At 33.2% G+C, this 22,110-nt stretch overlaps 2 protein-coding genes across 3 annotated transcripts; one reads left to right on the plus strand and one right to left on the minus strand.

The window, feature by feature from the left end:
- Positions 1-1,516: 1,516 nt before the first annotated feature.
- On the plus strand, positions 1,517-5,316 carry LOC146929132 (uncharacterized). The gene is made up of 5 exons (XM_085707225.1): positions 1,517-2,396; positions 2,496-2,566; positions 2,727-3,893; positions 4,344-4,689; positions 4,838-5,316. Exons 1-5 carry the CDS (start codon positions 1,517-1,519, stop codon positions 5,314-5,316), a joined length of 2,943 nt encoding a protein of 980 aa, XP_085563351.1.
- Positions 5,317-12,459: 7,143 nt separating this feature from the next.
- On the minus strand, positions 12,460-16,075 carry LOC146929133 (G-type lectin S-receptor-like serine/threonine-protein kinase B120). Of its 2 annotated transcripts, none has more exons than XM_085708217.1 (7): positions 14,803-16,075; positions 14,493-14,609; positions 14,132-14,349; positions 13,827-14,037; positions 13,472-13,709; positions 13,232-13,379; positions 12,460-12,906 (listed from the first exon to the last, which is right to left on the minus strand). In XM_085708217.1, exons 1-7 carry the CDS (start codon positions 16,073-16,075, stop codon positions 12,601-12,603), a joined length of 2,511 nt encoding a protein of 836 aa, XP_085564343.1. In that variant the 3' UTR covers positions 12,460-12,600. The 2 variants fall into 2 exon arrangements, with proteins under 2 accessions (XP_085564343.1, XP_085564341.1); XM_085708215.1 differs by having other exon boundaries at positions 14,132-14,364; positions 14,478-14,609.
- Positions 16,076-22,110: the final 6,035 nt, after the last annotated feature.

The raw sequence follows: 22,110 nt of genomic DNA on the forward strand, positions 1-22,110 counted from the left end.
TGTTTGCCAAATAAATCCCGAATGTTAAGTTTAACCTCAAATGATGCTATGGTGGATCAACCTTAAGAGTGGTCCACCATAGATCCTATTAATTATTTTAATTTCAACCGTTTGATATTTTTTTAAAAAGATAACCATTAGATTATGCAAGTCTATTTTATCTTACTGTAAACCAACAACACCTAATTTAATTTCCTTTTCTTCATCTTCTTCCTCCCTCACTTCATAATTCAACATCACCTTCATCATCACACTCATAAAAGATGAACAACCCCATAAAAATTTCCAGAAACAAAAAACCAAACAAACATAAAAATTCCAATTTCTTATTCTTTCTTTCATTCATTCATCAGAAACTCAAATCCTCTTTAGATCCAAAATCATTTTTTTCATACCTCTTCACTTCATTCCCTGATTCCCTAGAAACATATAAAAAATTAGTGTCAATCAATTTAATCCTCTTTCTCTCAATTCAATGTGCAAATCGCAAATTCAAATGGCTCACAAACTCACCACCAACACTACTTAGATCCATTTGCTTTGTTTCCATTCTCCATTTGGAAGGAAATGAAAGAACAGAAGCTTAATAACATGAATCTGGAAGGAAGAAGAAGAAATCAGCAATGCACAACACATGAACAGACTCGAAAACGAATCTGGAAGGGACGGTGTTATGAAATTGTTCTCATTTTTGTGATCTTAGATAGCTCAGACGAAGGAGACGAAGTGTTCGTCGGATCTGAGACGACGTGGTGGTGGCGAGATGAGACGACTTGGTGGTGACGAAGTGTTGGAACGGAAGACGGGAGATCGTCATCACCGTTGTGAAAGAGAGAATACGTCGGTGGTGAACGGAGCACGGTGGTGGTGATTGTCTAACGACGATGATGGTGGTTGTGATAGAATACGGAGGGGATGACGGTGATGAAGTGAAAGAGAGTGGCTCTGATGGTGGTGAGTGAAAGAGAAAGGAGTTGCAGTGTGTGTTGTTCGGAGAGAGAAGAGAGGAAGTTTTTTCTTTTTTTTTTTTATGAATGTGTTTTCTGGAATTTCCCAATTTGAGTTTTAAAGAAGGGAAAGGGAAAGTCTGGAATTTTTTGTGATTCTGGAAAGGGAAGAAGATGCACGCTGGAGAAGAAGAGGAGAAAAGAAAGTGGGATTTTTAATTTGCCATTAGGGGTATTTTAGGTATTTCAAAAAAAGTGAAGATCTAACAGTCCCTTTTATGATAAATAGATCAAATGGTTAAAATTAACAAAATTAATAAGGTCTACGGTGGACCACTTTTAAGGTTGGTCCACCATAGACATTTGAAGTTAAATTTAACAGTTGGGATTTATTTGGCAAACAGAGGAAAAGGTGAGGGACTAAAACGCCCTTTTTATTAATTGTGGGACCAAAATGAAAACATGAAATTAAATAAGGGACCAAACGATCTAATAAACCACAAAAAATCTACTTCAACTAAAAATGCATATTCAACCAGGTCAAAGGTTGGTAAATCCATTCCTTCTCAATGAAAGTCCTTTACTGGAATATAAGGGGCTTGGCCAATGCTCCATCTAGATTGGCCCTGAAAAAATTAATTTTGAAAGAGAAACCTGATTTCATTTTCATAGCTGAGCCTTGGATTCATGTTGATAAGTTCCCTAAAAGGTGGCTTGTCAGATTGGGTCTTAAACTGTTTTCTATGAACAATAGAAATAATCTCACAGCTAACCTATGGTGCATCTGCGCCACTGGTCTTCATCCTATCATTCATGCTATAGGTGATCAATATGTTGCTTGTTCAGTGCATGATAATAACAAGTCTTTTGGTATTGTGGCTGTGTATGCATCTACTTGCTATGTTAAAAGAAGAATCCTTTGGTCTGAGTTAACTAATCCTCAAAATCAATTTAATTTTCCTTGGTGTTATATTGGAGACTTCAACTCTATTTTGGAAGCCGGTGAGCACAGAGGCAGATTGGCTCCTGCAAGATTGCCTATGTCTGAATTTCAAAACTGGTCAAGCCAAAATGATTTGTTACATCTGCCTACAAAGGGTGCTTGGTTTACTTGGAACAATGGTAGAGGAGGGAGAGCTCATATTGAAAGAAGGCTTGATAAGGCAGTCTGCAATCAACTTTGGTTGAATTTTTGCTCAGCTATATCTTGTTCAACTCTTACTAATCTGAGTTCTGATCACTTTCCTTTATTGCTTGAGTTTCAATACAATGATTGCAAGTTTAGCTCTCAGTTCAAATTCATGAAGATGTGGTCCTTGAAGGATGATTGTAGGGATCTGATTCTTAATAGTTGGAACACAAATGTTGTTGGAGGACCTATGTTTGTGCTCAGTACAAAGCTTAAAATTTTGAAGAACAATCTGAAGGTTTGGAATAGAGACTCTTTTGGTAATGAGCATAAAATGGTGAATGATGCAGAGAAAAAACTGAATGACATTCAATCTAAAATTTAATTAGAAGGTCACTCTGACTCTCTACTGTTACAAGAAAAGCAAGCTCAGAGAGATATGGGAGGGGCCCTTAAGATTCAGGAATGGTTCTGGCAGGAGAAAGCAAAGGTCAATTGGTTTTCATAGATTAACCAAAATTAAAAACACAACCAAGCTTATCTCTTCTCTTAGAATTCATGATCAAGTCTCAACCAATCAACAAGAAATTTCAGATCACATAGTTCAATATTTTAAACATTTATTTTGTGCTAACTTTGCTGTTTTGCAGGACCATTTACTTGTAGAGGAAGCAATCCCAAATCTTGTGACTGACAATATTAATGCAATGCTTACAATGATTCCTTCACATTTGGAAATCAAGAATGCTGTCTTTGATCTTAATAAGGAAGGGGCGCCTGGTCCAGATGGGTTTGGTGCCTTTTTCTATCAAACTTATTGGGATATAGTTTCTACTAATGTTTCTAATGCAGTGCTGGATTTTTTTACTAAAAGCTGGCTGCTTCCAAATTACAATGCAAACACATTGATTCTTATTCCAAAGACTTCAAATGCAGATACTATTGACCAGTACAGGCCAATTGCAATGGCTAATTTCAAGTTCAAGATCATCTCCAAGATCATTGCTGATAGATTATCAAAGGTTTTGCCTGGTATTGTTTCTGATGAACAAAGGGGTTTTATTAAGGGAAGAAACATTAAAGACTGCATATGTTTGGCCTCTGAAGCTGTTAACTTGCTACACAAGAAGGCTTATGGTGGTAATTTAGCTATGAAGATTGATATTTCAAAGGCATTTGACACAATAGATTGGAAGTTCTTGCTGTATGTTCTAAAGTGCTTTGGTTTTGATGAAACTTTCTGTAATTGGATAGATGTCATTCTTAAATTTGCAACCTTGTCTATTTCAATTAATGGGAAACAACATGGATACTTTCACTATGATAGAGGTGTCAGACAGGGTGACCCTCTGTCACCTCTGTTATTTTGTATTGCAGAAGATGTCTTAAGCAGAAGCATCTCTAAACTTGTTGAAGATGGGAAAGTTGAGCTGATCAAGGCTTCTAGGAATGTTTTTATACCATCTCATAGTCTGTATGTAGATGATATTATGGTTTATTGCAAAGGGAAGCAGTCTTGCTTGGTTGCTCTAAAGGAGTTGTTTCATAGATATGCAATGGCTTCTGGACAAATTATCAGTGCTAGCAAATCCATTCTATTCTCAGGCTCTATCCCCCATGCTAGACTTTCACAAATTGCTAATTATATTGGTTTCAATATAGGTCAGCTTCCTTTTACTTATCTTGGTGTCCCAATTTTCAAAGGAAGGCCAAAAGTTGTTTATTTTCAACCTGTTGCAGACAAGGTGAGGCTTAAGCTGGCTGCCTGGAAAGCATCATTGCTTTCAATTGCTGGAAGAGTGCAACTAGTCAAATCGGTTGTTCAAGGGATGCTTATTCACAGTCTCACAATGTATTCTTGGCCAATCTCATTGCTCAGGGACTTGGAAAAATGCATAAATTTTTTTTATTTGGAGCGGTGATATCTCCAAAAGGAAGCTTGTGACTGTGTCTTGGAAGAAAATTTGTAAGCCATATGATGAAGGAGGGTTAGGGATCAGATCTCTGATCAGACTCAATGAAGCTTCAAACTTGAAGTTATGTTGGAATCTAGCTAATTCTGACATGTCTTGGGCAAAGATTCTCAGAAGCAGAACTTTTAGGGAGGGAAAAATCATCAACCATCACATCTTTTCTTCTTTGTGGAGTGGTGTTAAGAATTAATATGCGGTCATCAAAGAGCAGACTAAAGTTTTAATAAGTGATGGTGAAAATACTATGTTCTGGACTGATAGTTGGAGTGGCCAACCTCTTTGTGATATTTTCAGATTCCAACCAACATTCAACCCTTCCTCCAATCAAGGGTGAGTGACTTCATTCATAATTATCAGTGGAGTATTCCTTGGCAACTTCAAATCATTTTTCCATACCTGAAGAACCTTGTGGAACAAGTTATTATCCCTGCAGACTCTAAGACTGATAAGCTTGTTTGGAGTTCTTCCACTTCTGGAGATCTTACTCTAAAAAATGCCTATGAGTTCAAATGTCAGCATTCTATGAAGTATCATTGGGCTAAAACTATCTGGTGCAAGGACATCCCTCCATCCAAGTCTCTTATTGCCTGGAGAATCATGCAAGACAAAATGCCTACAGATGAAAAGCTCAGAGAAAGAGGTTGTAACTTTCCCTCTATATTCAGTCTTTGTTTGAATGATGAAGAAACAACTTTCCATCTTTTTTTTTGATTGCCCCTTTGTTATTAAATTATGGAACTGGTTCTCTGAAACTATTAACTTGCGTCTCTACTTCAATGATGTTGAAGACATCTGGAAACTTTGTGATAGAAGCTGGAGTCCTCAATGTAAGTTGGTGATTAAAGCAGGGATCATTAATATTCTCTCATCTGTTTGGTTTGTGAGAAACCAAGCTAGATTCAATAACAAGATTATTCATTGGAAGTCAGCTATCAATCTTGTTTCTTCTAGTGTCTCTTTGATTGGCAACTGTACTACTTTAACCTCCTCATCATCAACGGCAGATTTTCAAGTTTTAAAGAAGTTTCAGATTTCTATACATCCTCCTCGAGCCCCCATCATTAAAGAAGTTTTGTGGCACCCCCCTTTGATCAACTGGATCAAGGCTAACACTGATGGTGCAGCCTCCTCCATCAATTTTGCCTGCGGTATAATTTTCAGAGATTGGAATGTTGACTGCTTGCTTTGCGTGTCTGAGAACCTTGGCCCTGGAAGTTCTTTAAATGGCACATCAGAAACAGTGGACAAATTTATGGTTGGAAACTGACTCCAAGTTGGTGGTCATGGCTTTTGATAATGAATCTATAGTGCCTTCGAGTCTAAGTAATAGATGGTACAACTGTAGAAAGCGTTTGTTAAATATGAATTTCATGATATCCCATATTTATAGAGAAGGAAATCAATGTGTTGATTCCCTTGCAAACATTGGCTTGTCTACTCAAGGTTTGTTTTTAGGGGAATCAGTTCCTTCTCTGCTTGCTAGTCATTTTGGTAAGGATAAGCTTGGAATGCCAAGCTTTAGATTTGTTTCCTTTTGAGGGTTTTGGCTTGAGTCCCCCCTCATTGTATCTATCTTTTTTTGTTTTCATTGAAATTTCGGGGTGTGCAGTCCTTATGCCTCCTCTATTTTGCTTAAAAAAAAATCTTGTTGGTAACAATTCTTTTTCACGGGCTTATATGTTTATTTTAGTAGCTTATTGACAGGGCTTGACACCTAGTGGACTTTCAACTTTTGTTGATGTTAGTAATAGCTTTGGTGCACCCGCTATCGTTGAAGATAACTTCATTAATGAATAACGCTGGTTAACAATGAGATGAGTGATTTGAGTGCATTTCTGTTTTTTTATATATTGTTCATTATGTGTTGATTACAAATATTGATGAAGTGAAGTGCAGGTTATGCAGGAGCATGATCATTGACAAGTGTAGCTTTTTCAAGTGTGATTTGTTGAAGATCCACAAATTAGAAGTTAAAATCTGATTTATTATGCCATGTTGTAGAAGCGATTGTAAGTTTTTTTTAGGTATGAAGTGATTGTAGAAGTGATTGTAAGTTGTAAGTTGATAGTATGTCATTTGTCTGATAAGCTATTATGAATAGTGATCCAAATTTTGTTACCATAAATTAAATAAGCAATGGATTATAAATAGATTTTGAGTTCGTCTAGAAGTCCTAGCTCAACCCGAAATTGCAAGGCCGGACGTCGTGACCCGGGTTCGAACCCGGGACCTCACAGTTGTGTGTGAGTTTAATTTTAGTGGTTTGCCACTTCATCTAAGACCAAAAAAAAAATAGATTTTGATTTCTGTGAGTATTGAGTATCTTTGTGAGTATTGAGTATTGGTTTGGGTGAATAGTATAATAGTTCATAGGTAGGGAGAATTATTCTAGTCAAGTCACTTCAAGAATTTATTCTAAAAATTGATTACAATAATCAATTTCAAATTTCAATGATCTTGATCATAATATTTTATTATATTGATTAAACTAATTTTAGTGGTAATTTTATGAATTATTCATTTTTAAAATTTATAATAGAATAGAAATATAAAAACTAAAATAAAACAATGATAAGTTTTAATGACAGCCGCAATCACAGGTAGAGGTCCTTAATGTTTTTAAAATGGTATCCTTAGAATTGTCTAGGGTTTTTTACGTAGGTAAAAGTGAGAAACATGCACTGCGCCATACGACAATGACAAACAGGGGCATTTAGCTACAGAAATTAACCTTATAGTGAGGGATTTCGGTTGTCACTACAGGTCAAGTTTCTTGTATTGATACAAAGAAAGTATGGGTTGAGTCCGGGCATGTGCCGAGGCTCGTTGGGGGTAAAACCGCCCCTGTCATAGGGCCTCAAACTTAGAGGGAGCTCAAAATTTGAAAAAGCAAAAAAAGACTCGTACCTACGGGCAAAATCCGTCACTAATTGATCTTTTTCCGTAGGTAAAAGTCCGAAAACAACAATTTTATTGTCAACTAGACTTTTGACCCGTGCGTCGTACGGGTTTTCTCGACTATAATAGAGACCAATAAATAATCTTTAACCCGTAAGATCATTGATATGGTAAAAAATATTTTCTTAAAAAAAAAAGGCAAGCGGATATGAATGAAATTGGTGTGCAATACATGTTTTTAGATGAAATTTGTTAGGTTAAATAATTGCCAACCTAATAAAACAAATGAGCGGGAAAAAATTAGGTTAAGTTGTTGCAGACGTAACAAAATTAATAAATAAGGGTTATGCATTATTAATAGGTAAATGCCTATTTGTGATATTAGATTTTTTTCAATTATTTTTAAATGATTAATAACAACAATTTTAATTACAATTTAGTTGTCTGTCACCATAAGTGATGTTACAATTTTAATTACAACTTATTGTCTGTCACCATAAGTGATGTTAGATTTTTTTCAATTATTCTTAAATGAAAAATTGTCAAGATTATAGCGGGGCTTCTAAATTGTTGGAGATGACCCTGATGTCTAGCCTTATTCGGCTAATTTAGTTGGTAAGTACATTGGATTTCCCTCACCGACGGGTTTTGTGTGTCTCACGCTTCGCTGTCAGCTTCCTCGTTCTTGGCATGATCTGTTTTGTTTCAACGGACTTTGCCCGATGCCTTGATTTGTACTGACTGAGTTCCCTTGTCATGATGTTTGCTTTCTCATAATATTTCCTATCCGAAGCAATTGCTTGAGGACAAGCAATGATTTAAGCATGTTGGAATTTGATAATCTAGATTTTATATGATTTTATATATGGATTTAAATCATAGGTTAATTTTTTGTTGTGATTCTAGTTCTATTTTAATATCTTTCTCTCTATTTTGATTTATATGATAAACAAGGGAATAGGTGAAGATTTTGACGCAAAGTTGCAAGGATGAAACTTCGATGTCAAACGGAGCAGTGATGGTCCTCAAGGCCGGACCTTGGGGTATGCCAGGAACTCAATAGAACCGGGCCTCCTCAAGGTATGAGCTTCAAAAAAAAAATTATAGCTCAGTAGTACTATTAAGTACTATCCCATTAAAAAAAATCCTTACTCTCTTTCTTTCTGATACTACGCGGTCCATCACCATCACTCCATACTTTCCTTTTCTTCTTCCCTGATTTGATTTCTTTTTCCTCTTCTGTTGTCTTGTTTTAGGCCTATTAGAATTGGGTTCTCTTGCTTTTGGTGTTAGGTGGGTGTTTTTTTGGGAGGGTGGTTTGAGGTTTCTCATGTATACGGTAGTGATTTTCACCTTTGAGTGTATCGCATATATACGACAGCTTGTATTTATCTTTTAAAATTTTTAAATAGAACATTCTTCTTTTAAAAAAAATACGTTTTTATTTTATTATGGGCCTCTTTTCACTTACAGAACCGAGCCTCCGGATTCGTAGGAACGGCCCTGATGGTCCTTAATAATCAAGAAAGTGGAATTTTAGTGGGAATTACAGTGAACCTCTAATGGAACATTACGCATGTAATGGAGTGAAAGATTTACATTTGATGACCATCCCAGATAACAGTCGTAATCTGCTCAATTTATGAGTTTCATGGGTTACACTATGGAATTTGACTAGGTTATAAGTGCTGCCACCATTTTTTATACACATAAACCCTAAATTACTCTTGTTTTGCTTTTGTTCATGTTCTAGCAATTTCTAATTTCAATAATATTCAATTTTGTATTCTATTTTGTCCATTCTTTTGTGTTTTAATTTTGTTTCTAAATCTACAATAATCATGAGAGAGTATATACACTTTGTCTTGGGATCGTGGGAGAATCCAATGATAGACTTACTATAAATCCCAATTATTTTTGTTTGTTTTGTGTTTTAACTTTTAAACAAATCTTATTGATTATCATGGCAAGTGTACCAAATCGAACAAGTAATAAAGTAGTAAGTAAATCATCTCAACAAAGATTGTTGTTTCTACTCGGTAATTTAACTAAACTTAATTTAAAATAGTAAATCGGGTGGTTTTCCAAAGGTTTTGTTTGCAAATGAAAATAAAAATATTGATTCAAAATGATGAAAACGATTAGGATTTCCGGAATCTCATCTATGTCATGATTTGGTAATGCTAGTTTCTAATGCAATAGCAATTTGAGGTTTATGTTCATGACGTTTAACAAAGTAGACAAAGACCAGTCATGATACAAGATCCCGTTTATCTAATATAGAACACTAATTTCTTAGGTGGAACTCATATTATCAAAATCATTAAAGAATGTTGACTATGACATACCAAGTAATTTTCTTATTTCTAGTACTGATTACAGTAGTAAATATTATATCTAGGTCAGTTTAATAAATCTAGGGTTAGTAGTGATCTATAACATAGAATTGATTCAAAGTTGATCATAAATTGAAAGCATTAAGAACAAGATATAAAAAAAAAAATAAACATAATTCAGATTGCATTAAAAGAGGACATCATAGATTACATTATTCAAACAATTTCATAGAGGTTTGTCATTGAACCCTGATATAAAGAGTTTAGTTACTCATGACAACTGAATACATGACCAAAGATAATAGAAATTAATCATACACGAAGTGAAGAAAATTGCTCTCAATCTAGTTTTCAAGTCTGAAAATGCCACCTCTGGTTGTTTTGGTTGCACCTCTACACCTCTAAGTCATCATGATGTAAATACTTCTTTTTGAGCGAAAAGTTATATATTTATTTATTTTTTTAACAGGAAAAGTCATATTTAATTATAGGCATATTTTCGCTTTCGCACATGTGGAGCGCATGGGTGTACAGTCGCACGTTCCCTTTAACCGACCTAACTTTCCTTTTTTTTTTTTCCTTCCCTAAATGTGTGTGGCACATGGAATCGTGCGTAGGGTGCACACGCCGAAAGCTTAATCTTGATTAGTTGATCAACATGCGCGGGGCGCGGGTAGCATTGTACTGAGGCAAATTTCTCTTATTTTCTTCACTTTTCATCGGCTTTTTACCTTTGATATGTGCTCGTGACTAGGGAAATAATTTCCCCAAGTTTTCTGTACTTCAAAATCTTCACTATGTTTGGCTTCATGATTTCATGACTTCTATGAGGTTTGTTCTAACTAGATCAACCCAATGGCCTGTTCCAAAAGAATAAGACTCCATATATAGTTGTCAGTTTGGGGAATTAAAAATAAAAAACAACTCAATTAGAACATTATAGATTTTCCCCAAAACCATGAATAGCTCACTCTAAATCATCTATAAGATCCTAAAATACACGCTAAAAAAATCGATGAAATGCTAAAATACATGATATTGATACAAAGTCATCATCTATGCAATTATAGTTGCATAATCTTGGATATCAAATGAAACACTGAAATGTGAAGTTTGATATCTGATTTATAAGATTGGATAAGAGAATCAAAACATGAAAAAGGTTTCAACTCTTTTGAGATAATTAAAGATATAGATGTTCTTAATAGGTTATGCCAATATTGTCACCATAAAAATAGGTTGTTCCTTGCTTCAAAATACAATTTTTTTTTTTAAAAGAAGGCATTAGTCATCACCTTGCTCCTCTGGGACTGTTTCACCGTTTGGGGTTGTTCAATGAACCGTCGGCGCCACCCCAGTTGTTTGTGTTCTCACTGTTCGTCCGCCCTCTTTTCCAAACCCATTTTTTCTAGATTCAGGTTGTTCTCTTAAGGATCTCGTTGTTGCTCGCCATGACATTTAGGTTTCATCAATATGAGTGGTTTTTGCTTTTTCAGTGAGGGTCTTCTGTTTGTCGTGCCGTAAAAGTATATCAACTTGTCGCCATTTTGTTGCTCACCTCTGTGGGTATGATTATTCATCGTCGGTCTTTGATATCTAGAAATTACGCTTCTCTAAAAACCAAAGTCGGCGCAATCGCGGTGGTCTGTTGCTTTTAGATCTGTCACTTTACAGTGGTCAGTGATGAACGGGATCGAGTCAGTTGTCACTGGTTTCTTTCAGTTGTTCATTGCCATAGTCTGGTTCGGCTCGAAAGGGTGTTCAAAACTTGTGTTGTTGTTGTTATTTTTTTTTTTTGTCACATGAGGTAGTTGGTTCTTGAATGTGTCCGTGTTGGCGGTAGATTCATTCACCATCTCCTAAATGATATGTTTGATTTCATTCAGGCTCGTCCCTGGTTCGATACGATGCTTGCGGATTTTTCACATCAATTTCTTTTGCTATTTGGTTTTAAACCCCACGTTTGCTAGATTGTGTTGTTGTGTATTTGTCTGCTGCACATTGGTTTTTAAATACCACTTTTGTGTACTGTTGTTGTAGTACCAATTTAGGATTGATTTGTGGTTGTTGGGCGAGGTTTACGCCCCCTAAGCTTTTTGTACTTTCTTTTTTATTTATAATATTTCCATTTCTGTTGCTTTAAAAAACATTATTTATCTTATCTTTAAGGGCATGTTTGGTGCACATGATAAGGAGGTGAGATATGATAAAACTATCATATCCTAATTCAATCAGTTGTTTGGTGCACCAATAAGAAATGATGAGTTAAACTCATTTCTAATCCTATCACATTCAACTTTTGTTATTTTTATTCTTAGTTTTTAGTCAGTTAGCAACCTGATAGGATAAGTTGAACCCATTACATGCGCGTCTCATTCTATTCCTTCAAAGAACCTCCTTCCACTCCCACTCTCTCCAACAACTTTGCCTACTATCATTTTCGATTTCAATTGATTTTAATTAGTGCATCTTGATTTAGATCTCAGTCGATCTCTATCATCTACTCAATCGTGATTTCAATTCAATAATAAGTTTCATTTGCAATTTTAAACACTGAATTGTTTTGATATTTTGTTGCATCTGCAAAGAGAGATTTGTTCATAGCAAAAACAAAAGTTTTTGTTCAATTGATTGAAAATTACGTCACTGTGCATAAACATAATTGGTGTATCGTTTCTAACAACAAAAAAGGATATGTTCAATTGATTTATAATTCCAACAATATCAGCACAGAAGACATTGAGAACAATCATGAAATTAACAACTCAAATTTTAAAATAGAGGAAATTGGTTCAGAAAAAGAAGAAATTGGTGTTACACACGACACGAAGAGATTAGCAAAAGGAAAAAAGGTAAATTGAGTGCATCAAATATATGATAGGAGAAAATAATCCTATCATTTTATTTATCATGTGTACACCAAACTTAAGATATGTTACTATCATATTCTATCCTTATCCAGGTTCTAATCTCTATCATATCCTGCGTAGCAAACATGCCACTAAGAGTTTGTGATAAATGACAATCTCAATGCGCTTTTATTATTGCATACGTCAATTAAAATCAATCCACCAACAATTATCATTTTATCTAACTATCATAGCAAAAAGAGATTGACATTCCATATAAAATCCCCGTGGAAACGATAATTTAATCACACGATATAATCGTGCACTTGCGACCTATCAATATACAAAGTATTTAATTTCAAGATTATACTTTCAAGTCAAGAAGCAAAAAGAGGAAAAAGCAACAAAAGTATGAGCATGTGTATGCAAACAAAAACAAAAATAGCAGAGAAAGGGCATTGATTAACTCTATCTCCCTTCTACCATTGTGATTGTGACATCATTTGAATCATCAACACCATTCTTGGGAGACTCTCTGTTCACCGTTCTTTTGATGGAAGTAATCAAAGGCTGCATAGGTAAGGGAAGAGTAATTGCTTTACTCTCAAGCATCAACACAACTTCGGACATCTTTGGTCTACGAGATGCTAAATCTTGCACACATAACATCCCTATTTGTATGCATCTATTAATAACATCATTGTTGGGAGTCAAATCACTAATGCAAGCATCGACAAGTTCCTTTGATCTCTTTGTATTCCATAGATGCCATGCCTAGAACAATTCCATCACAAAAAAATAAAAAATAAATTAGATTTTCGCATTTCAATTAGCTTAGCATTAGTCCATCTAAATCAATTTAATAATTTTAAAGGACTTGAGGACCAATGCGATAAAAGATTTTCAAATTTAGAGATTATTTTAAAATTTTGATATTTTCAGGACCAAAATATGTGATGTGACGCCTTCAATTTCAAGGATTCAATTGGTGATTCGCTAGTAAAAACTATTTTTGATAAATTGTTTACGACAAAAGAAAAAAAAAATTATGCAAGTTGAAATAAATTAAAAAAATTGATGCACCAAAAGAAATACTCACATATCCTATGAGACTTGAATCATCTGAATGACGAAAGCTAGTGTTTTTGTGACCACTCACAATCTCTAGTAGCAATACGCCAAAACTATATACATCTGCCTTGACTGATAATACGCCTTGCATGGCATATTCAGGAGACATATAACCACTGAAAAATAGAGTTAGTTGAGATTAGTCAACTTCAAGTAAGAATGAACAAGTGGCTGAATGAGCTTAAAAACAAAACCGAAGTATACTTACTATGTACCAACGACTCGGGTTGTATTGGATTCATTCTGGTTTCCACCAAATATCCGGGCCAAGCCAAAGTCAGATATTTTTGGATTCATGTTTTCATCTAACAAAATGTTGCTTGGTTTTAGATCTCGATGAATTATTCTGAGTCTTGAATCGCGATGCAGATAAAGTAGTCCTCTTGCAATGCCTTCAATGATTTCATAACGTCTTGCCCAGTTTAATTGTGCTTTCTTGATAGGATCTGTATGATGTTAGCAACAAAATTCAAATTAGTTAAAAGAAGTACTTGTAATCTCTTTTCATACTTATGATAAAAATGTAGAAAGAAAATAGGCAGGATTAATGTGAAGAAACACACCGAATAAAAAGTAATCCAAGCTTTTGTTCGGCATGAATTCGTATACAAGCAACTTTTCATCTCCTTCAATAGAACATCCCATTAGTCTAACCAGATTTCTATGTTGAAGTTTTGCAATCAACCTCATTTCATTCTTGAACTCGTCTAAACCTTGTCCGAACGGTCTAGAAAGCCTCTTGACTGCTATTTCTTCTCCGGTTGGAAGCTTTCCCTGATAAACGGAATAACAAATTTTCATTAGATCATTTTATTAGGACTTCTTTACATGAAAGATAACCTTAAATATATTAGCATTTTCTTATCACCTTGTACACAGGACCGAATCCGCCTTGACCAAGCTTATTTGCTTGAGAAAAATTGTTGGTAGCTGCTGACATGCTACTAAAACTGAAAAATGGAAGCTCGGCTCCGCTTAGTTGATTACTTTTCAAACTAAGTGCAAGTGATCCTGAAAATTCTGATGACGTCTCTCTGCTATCGCGTGCATAAACAGGTATTATTTGAATATTTTTGTATTTTGAAGCTGAAAACAAAAAAGAAAAGGAAAACAAATATACACATGTTAATATATAAAAAAAAAAAAAAAAAAGAATTTTACAGTTACATTTTATCAATAATATCTAATAGGAAAAAAATAGGTTTGATAAATATGAATGAGTATTTCACCTTTGTGATTTTTCATACATCTCCATACCAGCAATACAAAGATTCCTAGGCAGATTAACCCTGATACAGCAGTTGATATTATCACAATCATAGTCTTGTTCATTTTCCCTCCATGGCCTGTATTTGGATACATAGATATTATACATATCATTATAACACAACAATCATAAAATAAAAAAAATGTACTATCAATTGAAAGAGTTAGTAAAGAACCATACATGAAAAAATAGTACTAGTGATAAATGAAAATTATAATTGAAGATCCATATACATGGAAACAAAGACAAAGGGACCCTTTGAATTATCTTACCTAAATCCGAACGAGCAAGACGAATATATAACGAATTTCCTTCATCGCGTCCTAAGTGTTGAACATCAACCAAATCTCCATGCCAAACCATACAACCAATTCCAGTTACTTCTGCATAAGCAGTACAAGAAGCATTCTCCAAACAATTACCTTCACAATCCTTAGTATCAACCACACGAGCAAAGTCGGGTAACTTCATACTCGTACGCTCCAAGAAACCATCCTCATCAAATCCATCACTTCTCTGATCACCCTTCAATGCTGTCTTCCTAGTACATCCACTTGACAAATTCTCCTTATCCTTTAGTTCAAACCCTTGTAAGCAACTACAAATAGCCGAACCCGAATCTGACGTATCACAAGATGCAAAATCGCCACAATAGTTATAAAATTCACATTGATTATGAGGCCCCTTTTGATTCACACTCCAATATTTCTCAGTTTCATTCCATATAAACTCTCTTTCATAACCATCCCAACCAATCTGAAACCTAACTGAACTATTACCATTCAACTTCCACTCATTATCATTATAAACAAAATACCTATCTCCATTACTATCATAATTTAGTATAAAACCATGAAGAAAACTACTTTTCGTGTCAACGCCAGTAAAAACCCTACCATCCCAATAACCACTTCTCCATTTCTTTCTCTCTCCTTCCCAAACAAATACCTGTGGTGGTAACCCTACAGGATCAATTCCCATTTTATGGTTCCCTATTGAAGGATCTGTACTTGATTTCCATGAAGTGAAGAAAAAACTCTTCCCTTTCACAGGAACTTTCATACCAGGTACATAAGTATCACATGGATTCTCAAAGCTTTCCCATAACACCGCATTTTCATTCGCAAGAATAAGATTACCATCATCTCTAAGAACAGCTTCATAGTTATTCGTATTATTTTGACCAATAGAAACATTCGTCGACCATATTTGGTTTTTGTTTTCATCAAGGATAACCAAATTACCGTTTTCGGCTATAGTGAAAGAACCACCGTTGCCATTGATCGGTGTGTTTCTGTTTGCAACCCAAATAACCTGCGGTCCAGGAATATTGTAATACCAAATACCAACGTAACGAGAGGACGAGTTATCGAAACCAAAGAAACCCATGACAAAGTTGAAACCATCTGAGAATAAAAGGTCACCTTCTTGATCTCTTACAACATCACCTTGTTTGATACCACCTTGTGATAACTCTGGACAGAAACACAAGAAATAGAACAACAACGTAAAAGAAACAAAGCATTTGTATGTTGAGAGCATCATCGTTTGAATGAGAGGTCGAGTTGATCACAGCACTCTTTCTAGGTCTAAGTTGTTTCTTCTATGAATAGGGCAAATATTACTTTATCACAGCATTTGATTGTGCATTTTTTAAGGTATTGTATTTATTTTACTTTATGTTATTGAGGGATTTACGGTATTTGATTGTGTTGTTAGTGTTTTAATTTTCAAATACTATTTCCGAAAATGATTCTAACAAATTGTATGATGGGTATAATTAATAATTAATTTTCAAATTAAATACGATTAATTCTCTCCAAAAAAAAATTAAATACCTTTAAAGCTACCTTAAAAAAATTAAATACCTTTAAAGCTACCTTTTTTGAGTTGTTATTTGGGCTGAATGTAAACTTCCATAAAATCCAACCAAGTTGCTTGGGCTCCGGTGACAAAGAACTCCTTCCAAGGACGTACCTGGGGAATACCGGGTTCGATTCCCAGGAGGAACAATGCTTGACCAATGCGCATGCCTCTACGCATAAAATCCGGTTGGTTGATGTTTCTCGGTTAAATGAGGAAGCATCCAAGTGTGTTTTTTTTTTTTTTTTTTTAAAGAGAAGCATCAAAGTGTTTTAACTAGTGTGTTAACCCTTTAAAAAAATATATTACCTTTTATTTTTTTTTTTATTTTTTCGAAGAAAATTAATTACCCTGTATTTTTTAAAAAAAAAATTTGTTCATGTTTTCTTATGCCGCAATGAGAAATATGTGTCATTCATTTATGTCTAGTGTTTTTATTGGTCAGTAAAAAATATTTTTCCATTATTGTTTTATACTTGTCGGTAAAAAATGTTTGTCTATTTTTATGTATCAATCATAAATATGTGTTCCTTTTTCTTATTTCTAGATTTACCAATGACCAATATTTTTGTCATATTTTTTTAAGGAATTTCTTTCATATTTGTTATGTATCATGACTAACATTTAATAGTGTTTTTTATGTAGCAATGATAAATATTTATTCTCTATTTTTTTTATGTTTATAGTGACAAATATATGTTATGTGTTTGATTGTGTGTTTTTTTTTTTTTGAGGGATGTGTGTGATTGTGTTGTAGTGTTTTGATTTTCAATACTATAATTCAGAAAATAATTCTAACAAATACTTTTGTATGATGCGTAATATTAATAATTAATCTTCAAATTAAATACCATTAAAGCTACATTTTTTTAGTTGTTTTTTGGACTGAATGTAAACTTCGATAATTTCCGGTTGGTTGATGTTTCTTGGCAAAGTTTGCATAATGTAAAGAAGAAAGAAAGTCGGGTTTATCTCAGTTGGTAGTTGGTATAAACAATGCATAATATACGTAAGGTCTGAGGTTTAAACCTGGCCAATACTAAAAAAAAAAAGGAAAGAAAGAAAAAAGAGAGATGTGTAGAGAATACATCTTGCTTATATTGTGTTTATTTTCCTATTTTTTCACAGATATCATTTAACTGTGCATTTTTTAAGGTATTTTATTTATTTTATTTTATTTTTTTGAGAGATTTTGTGTTTTTTTTTAATTGACGGTATTTGATTTTGTTGTAGTGCTTTAACTTTCAACACTATTTCCGAAAATAATTCATTTTTTTGACAAGTTCCGAAAATAATTCTAACAAATATACTTTTGTAATTTGTATGATGCGTATAACTAATAATTATTTTCAAGGTAATTACCATTAATTCTCTAAAAAAAATTAAATACCATTAAAACCACCTTTAATGGCTGATTGATATTTCTCGGTTAAATGAAGAAGCATCGATGTGTTTTGAATTGTAAAGTGAACTAGCGTGTTAACTCGTGCAATACACGGCAGGATAAACTTTTATTTTTTAATCTCTAAAAATATATAATTTTTTTGTTATTCTATTTATCGAAGAAAATTATTGGCTTAATATGTCACTTAGTCTCTTAATTAATTTTAAGTTTTCATTTTAATCTCATAATTAATAAAACTTACTTCTATGTTTTAGTCCATCACTTTTTCCTCCGTTTGGCAAAAAAATCTATGGCTTTTAAGTTTAATCCAAAATGGCTATGGTGGACCAACATATAGATAGTCCATCATAGACCTCATTAATTTGTTTAGTTTAAACCGTTTGATCTTTATTCTAAAAATATAACCATTAGATCATTCATGTATACTATATCTTATAGTACCCCGCCACCACAAAAAAAAAAAAAATTAACTTTCTTCATCTTCTTCCCTAATTCTCTTCATCATCTTCATCACCATCTTCATATCTTCGTCAACACAAACCCAAGAAAAAATAAAAAGAGTAATTTTTTTTAAACAAAATTCATAATCATCAATCAACAGCAACAAACCCAACCAAATTCAAGAATTCGATGCATCAAGAAAAAGTGTGAATTCTCCGACAATTATGTCATCCTCGGTTTATGGAAACTACATAAAATATAGTAGACATGCATGATCTATAATGGTAGTATTTTCATAATATCAAACGGTTTAAACTAAACAAATCAATGAGGTCTATGGTGGACTATCTATAATATTGGTCCACCATTTACATTTGGGGTTAAACTTAACAGTTAGGGGTTATTTTGGCAAACGGAGGAAAAAGTAAGGGACTAAAACATTAGTTTTATTAATTATGAGGCCAAAATGAAAACTTGAAATTAATTAAGGGACCAAGTGACATATTAAAGCCAAAATTATTTATCCCATGTTTTTTCTTTTTTTAAATTGTTTGTGTTTTCTTATGATGTAATGACAAATATGTGTCCTTTATTTTTTTTATGTTTATTAATGGTAGATATTGTCTCGTGATTTTATTTATCATTGAAAAATATATTTCAAATATGTTTTTAATCCCTATAAAATTGGGACTTTTTATGTTTAGTCCTTACTTAATTTTAATAGTTCTTTTAGTCCCTAAAAAAATTCTGCATTTAATATTAGTCCCTACTCAATTCAAATCTATTTAATATTTATGCTTAAACTCTTTAGTTTTTGAACAATTTTTTGCAGACGTATTAAGAACATTACTAAAAGTTCCTCTGCAAAAGATTGTTGCAAAATTTTATTTCTACGTCCAGATTTTGTTAATATTATCTTTAATTTTTGTCGTTTTAAAAAATTCATATTTAATTCGTTTCATGTTAAAAAATTCTAAATTTTAGTAAATGAACCTTTCATGTGTTCTAAACTTGTCTAAAACAAAATCGTTCAAAAATTTAAGAGGTTAAGGATAATTAGACAAACTTTGTTGTAGTAGGGACTAAAATTAGAAATAATTTTTTTTTTGTAGGGAGTAAAATACCTATTAAAATTAAGTAAGGACTAAACTTAAAAGTTCCCAATTTTATAGGGCCCAAAAACATATTTAACCCTTTTATTTATATTTGTCAACAAAAAATGTTTGTCATTTTTATGTATCAATCACAGATATGTGTTTGTATTTTTTTCTAGATTTACCAATGACAAATATTTCTACCATTTTTTTTATGTATCAATGACAATCACTTTAATAGTGTTTTTTTTATCATGGACAAATATTTGCCCCATAATTGTTTTATGAAACAATGATAAATATTTATCCTATGTTTATTTTTATATTTATAATGACAAATATATGTTATATTTATATATATATATATATATATATATATATATATATATATATATATATCAGTGATAAAAACCTCAAAATTTATGATAAATACTTGTCCCGTACTTTTTAATGTATCAGTTACAAATATTTGTCCCGTGTTTTTTAATATTTGTTAAGTGTTTACTTAATATTTATCAATTAATTTATAGAGATAGGGTAGCTAACATTAGCTTAACAATTTTTTCTTTTGTTTGATTCCCTTCCCTTCCTCATAGCATTAAACAAGAACTAGACCATCGACTTGTGTGATGCACGAGTCCTACCGAGTAAATTGGCATCAATTTTTCTGTCCATAATACTTTTTTTTTTGAAGGAACTCTATAATATTTGTCAAAAAAATATTACACCAAAATAAAAGATAGTTCCCAGATAAGTTGTATCATAAACATATATCAACACTAGTCATATCAAGATAACATTCATATTTTTGAAAAATAGTAAAGACAACAACATTAGTTATGATAAATTACGAAATACATCTTTATAGACCACATTTGACGTTACATTAGTTTCAATACCATCTTTGAGAGTAAGATCTATCACTTTGTTCTTTTTTCTATTCTTCCCAATATCTCTTAGGTTTCCCTTCTCAACCACATGACTGATTACATTTGCAATCAGGAAAAATGAACCAAATATAAAATAATATTAAATGATAACAACATAGAAATTACATTAGATTACAACTAAATAAAGTAATGCACATGGAGTCTAATAGACTCAAGGTGCCAAAAGGAGTCTAATAGACTCAAGGTGCGTATGTCTCCTTGTAATTAATCCTTTCTTCTTGATTATATCTTTTTTCCACAAGCCTAGATTTATTTCTAGTGATGATTCGATTTTCATTGAATTTATTCCTAAATACCCATTTAGTGCCAATAATTAATTTTTATTTAGGGCAAGGGACCAAGTCCCAAACCACATTTCTATTGAGATGATTAAGTTCTTCTTATATAGCAAGAATCCAACTCTCATAAATTATTGTCTCTTTAATGGTTTTAGGTTTAATTTGTGAGATGAATGCAAAAAACCAGAATTTTTTTTACTTGAGTCCTTATACTTACTCCCGTCTTAATATCTCCAATAACATTTTCTAAGGGGTGGTCTCTTGTAGTGATCCAATCATGAGAAGAAATTGTGAGGCTTTTTGTTTTTCAACCTCTTGTACGTCTTCCTCACGATCTTTGTCCTTGTTATCCTATTTTTCGAATGAGCTTCTTGTCGATCACCATCCTCGACTATATCCTTGGCATCTATCTCTAAAACATTAAAACTGGAAGAACCTGTCCCAACCACTTTGGGGAAGAGTCTCATCAAAGGAAACATGAACGGATTCCTCAACAATGAGAGTCCGCTTATTATAAATTCTATAAGCTTTACTAGAAGATGAGTATCTTAAGAAGACGCCCTCATCCACTTTTGAATCTTAATATAAGATGAGTATCTTAACGGGAGTCTGTCTTAATATCTCCTAATATATCCTTTCCATTAAATAGTTCATAGGGTGTCCTATCTAGGATATGTCTAATCATAACCTTATTTAAGACATGACATGCATTGTTAATCCCATCCACCCAAATATACTTACGAGTACATTTCACTAATCATTGTCCTAGCCAACTCCTTCGAACCCCAATTTTTTTTTTTTTATCAACAACTCAGTTTTGTTGAGGACTCATAGGACGAGAAGTTATGAGAAATGTCAAACTCATCACAAAAATCTTCAATGTGATCATTTACAAACTCACCACCATGAACGCTTATAAGGGACACAATTTCTAATGAGTTTTGATTTTCAATATATTTAGCAAGTTTTGCAAAAGCATCAAAGGTATCATCCGTACTAGGTAAGAATAATGTCCAAGTAAATCTAGAGTAATCATTAACAATGACAAATCTGTAATAATTGCTCTTATACTTCTTGGTCTCAAAGGACCAAAAAATCTAGGTGGAGAAGCTCTAGAGGTCTTGTGGTAGATACCATATTTTTTGGTTTAAAAGATGCTATAGTTTGCTTGCCCTTTTGACAGGAATCACACAATTTATCTTTTTCAAATTTAACTTTAGGTAAACCAACTCTTAGATCCTTGGACATAACTCTATTTAGTAAAAGTCAACGTGAACTTGACTAAGGCGTCTATGTCATAGGCGTTTTCAACTCACAAACTCTTAAACATAATTTTCTTGTTTGTATTATGCTCAATAATTCAACTTTGGGTATAAAAAGTAATAGTAAACCCATTACCTTTAAATTGACTAATGCTTAATCGATTGTGCTTAAGCCCTTCAATTTGTTGTGGAAGGATTTCCCACAACTCCTTTACCCAAGATTTTACTTTGATTATTATTACCATAAAAGACATACCCACGTTCCTTTCTTTTGAAGTCGATGAACA

Source organism: Medicago sativa, chromosome 4 (assembly GCF_051527215.1).
Source record: "Medicago sativa cultivar Bolivia chromosome 4, Bolivia_mono, whole genome shotgun sequence".
NCBI lineage: Eukaryota > Viridiplantae > Streptophyta > Magnoliopsida > Fabales > Fabaceae > Medicago > Medicago sativa.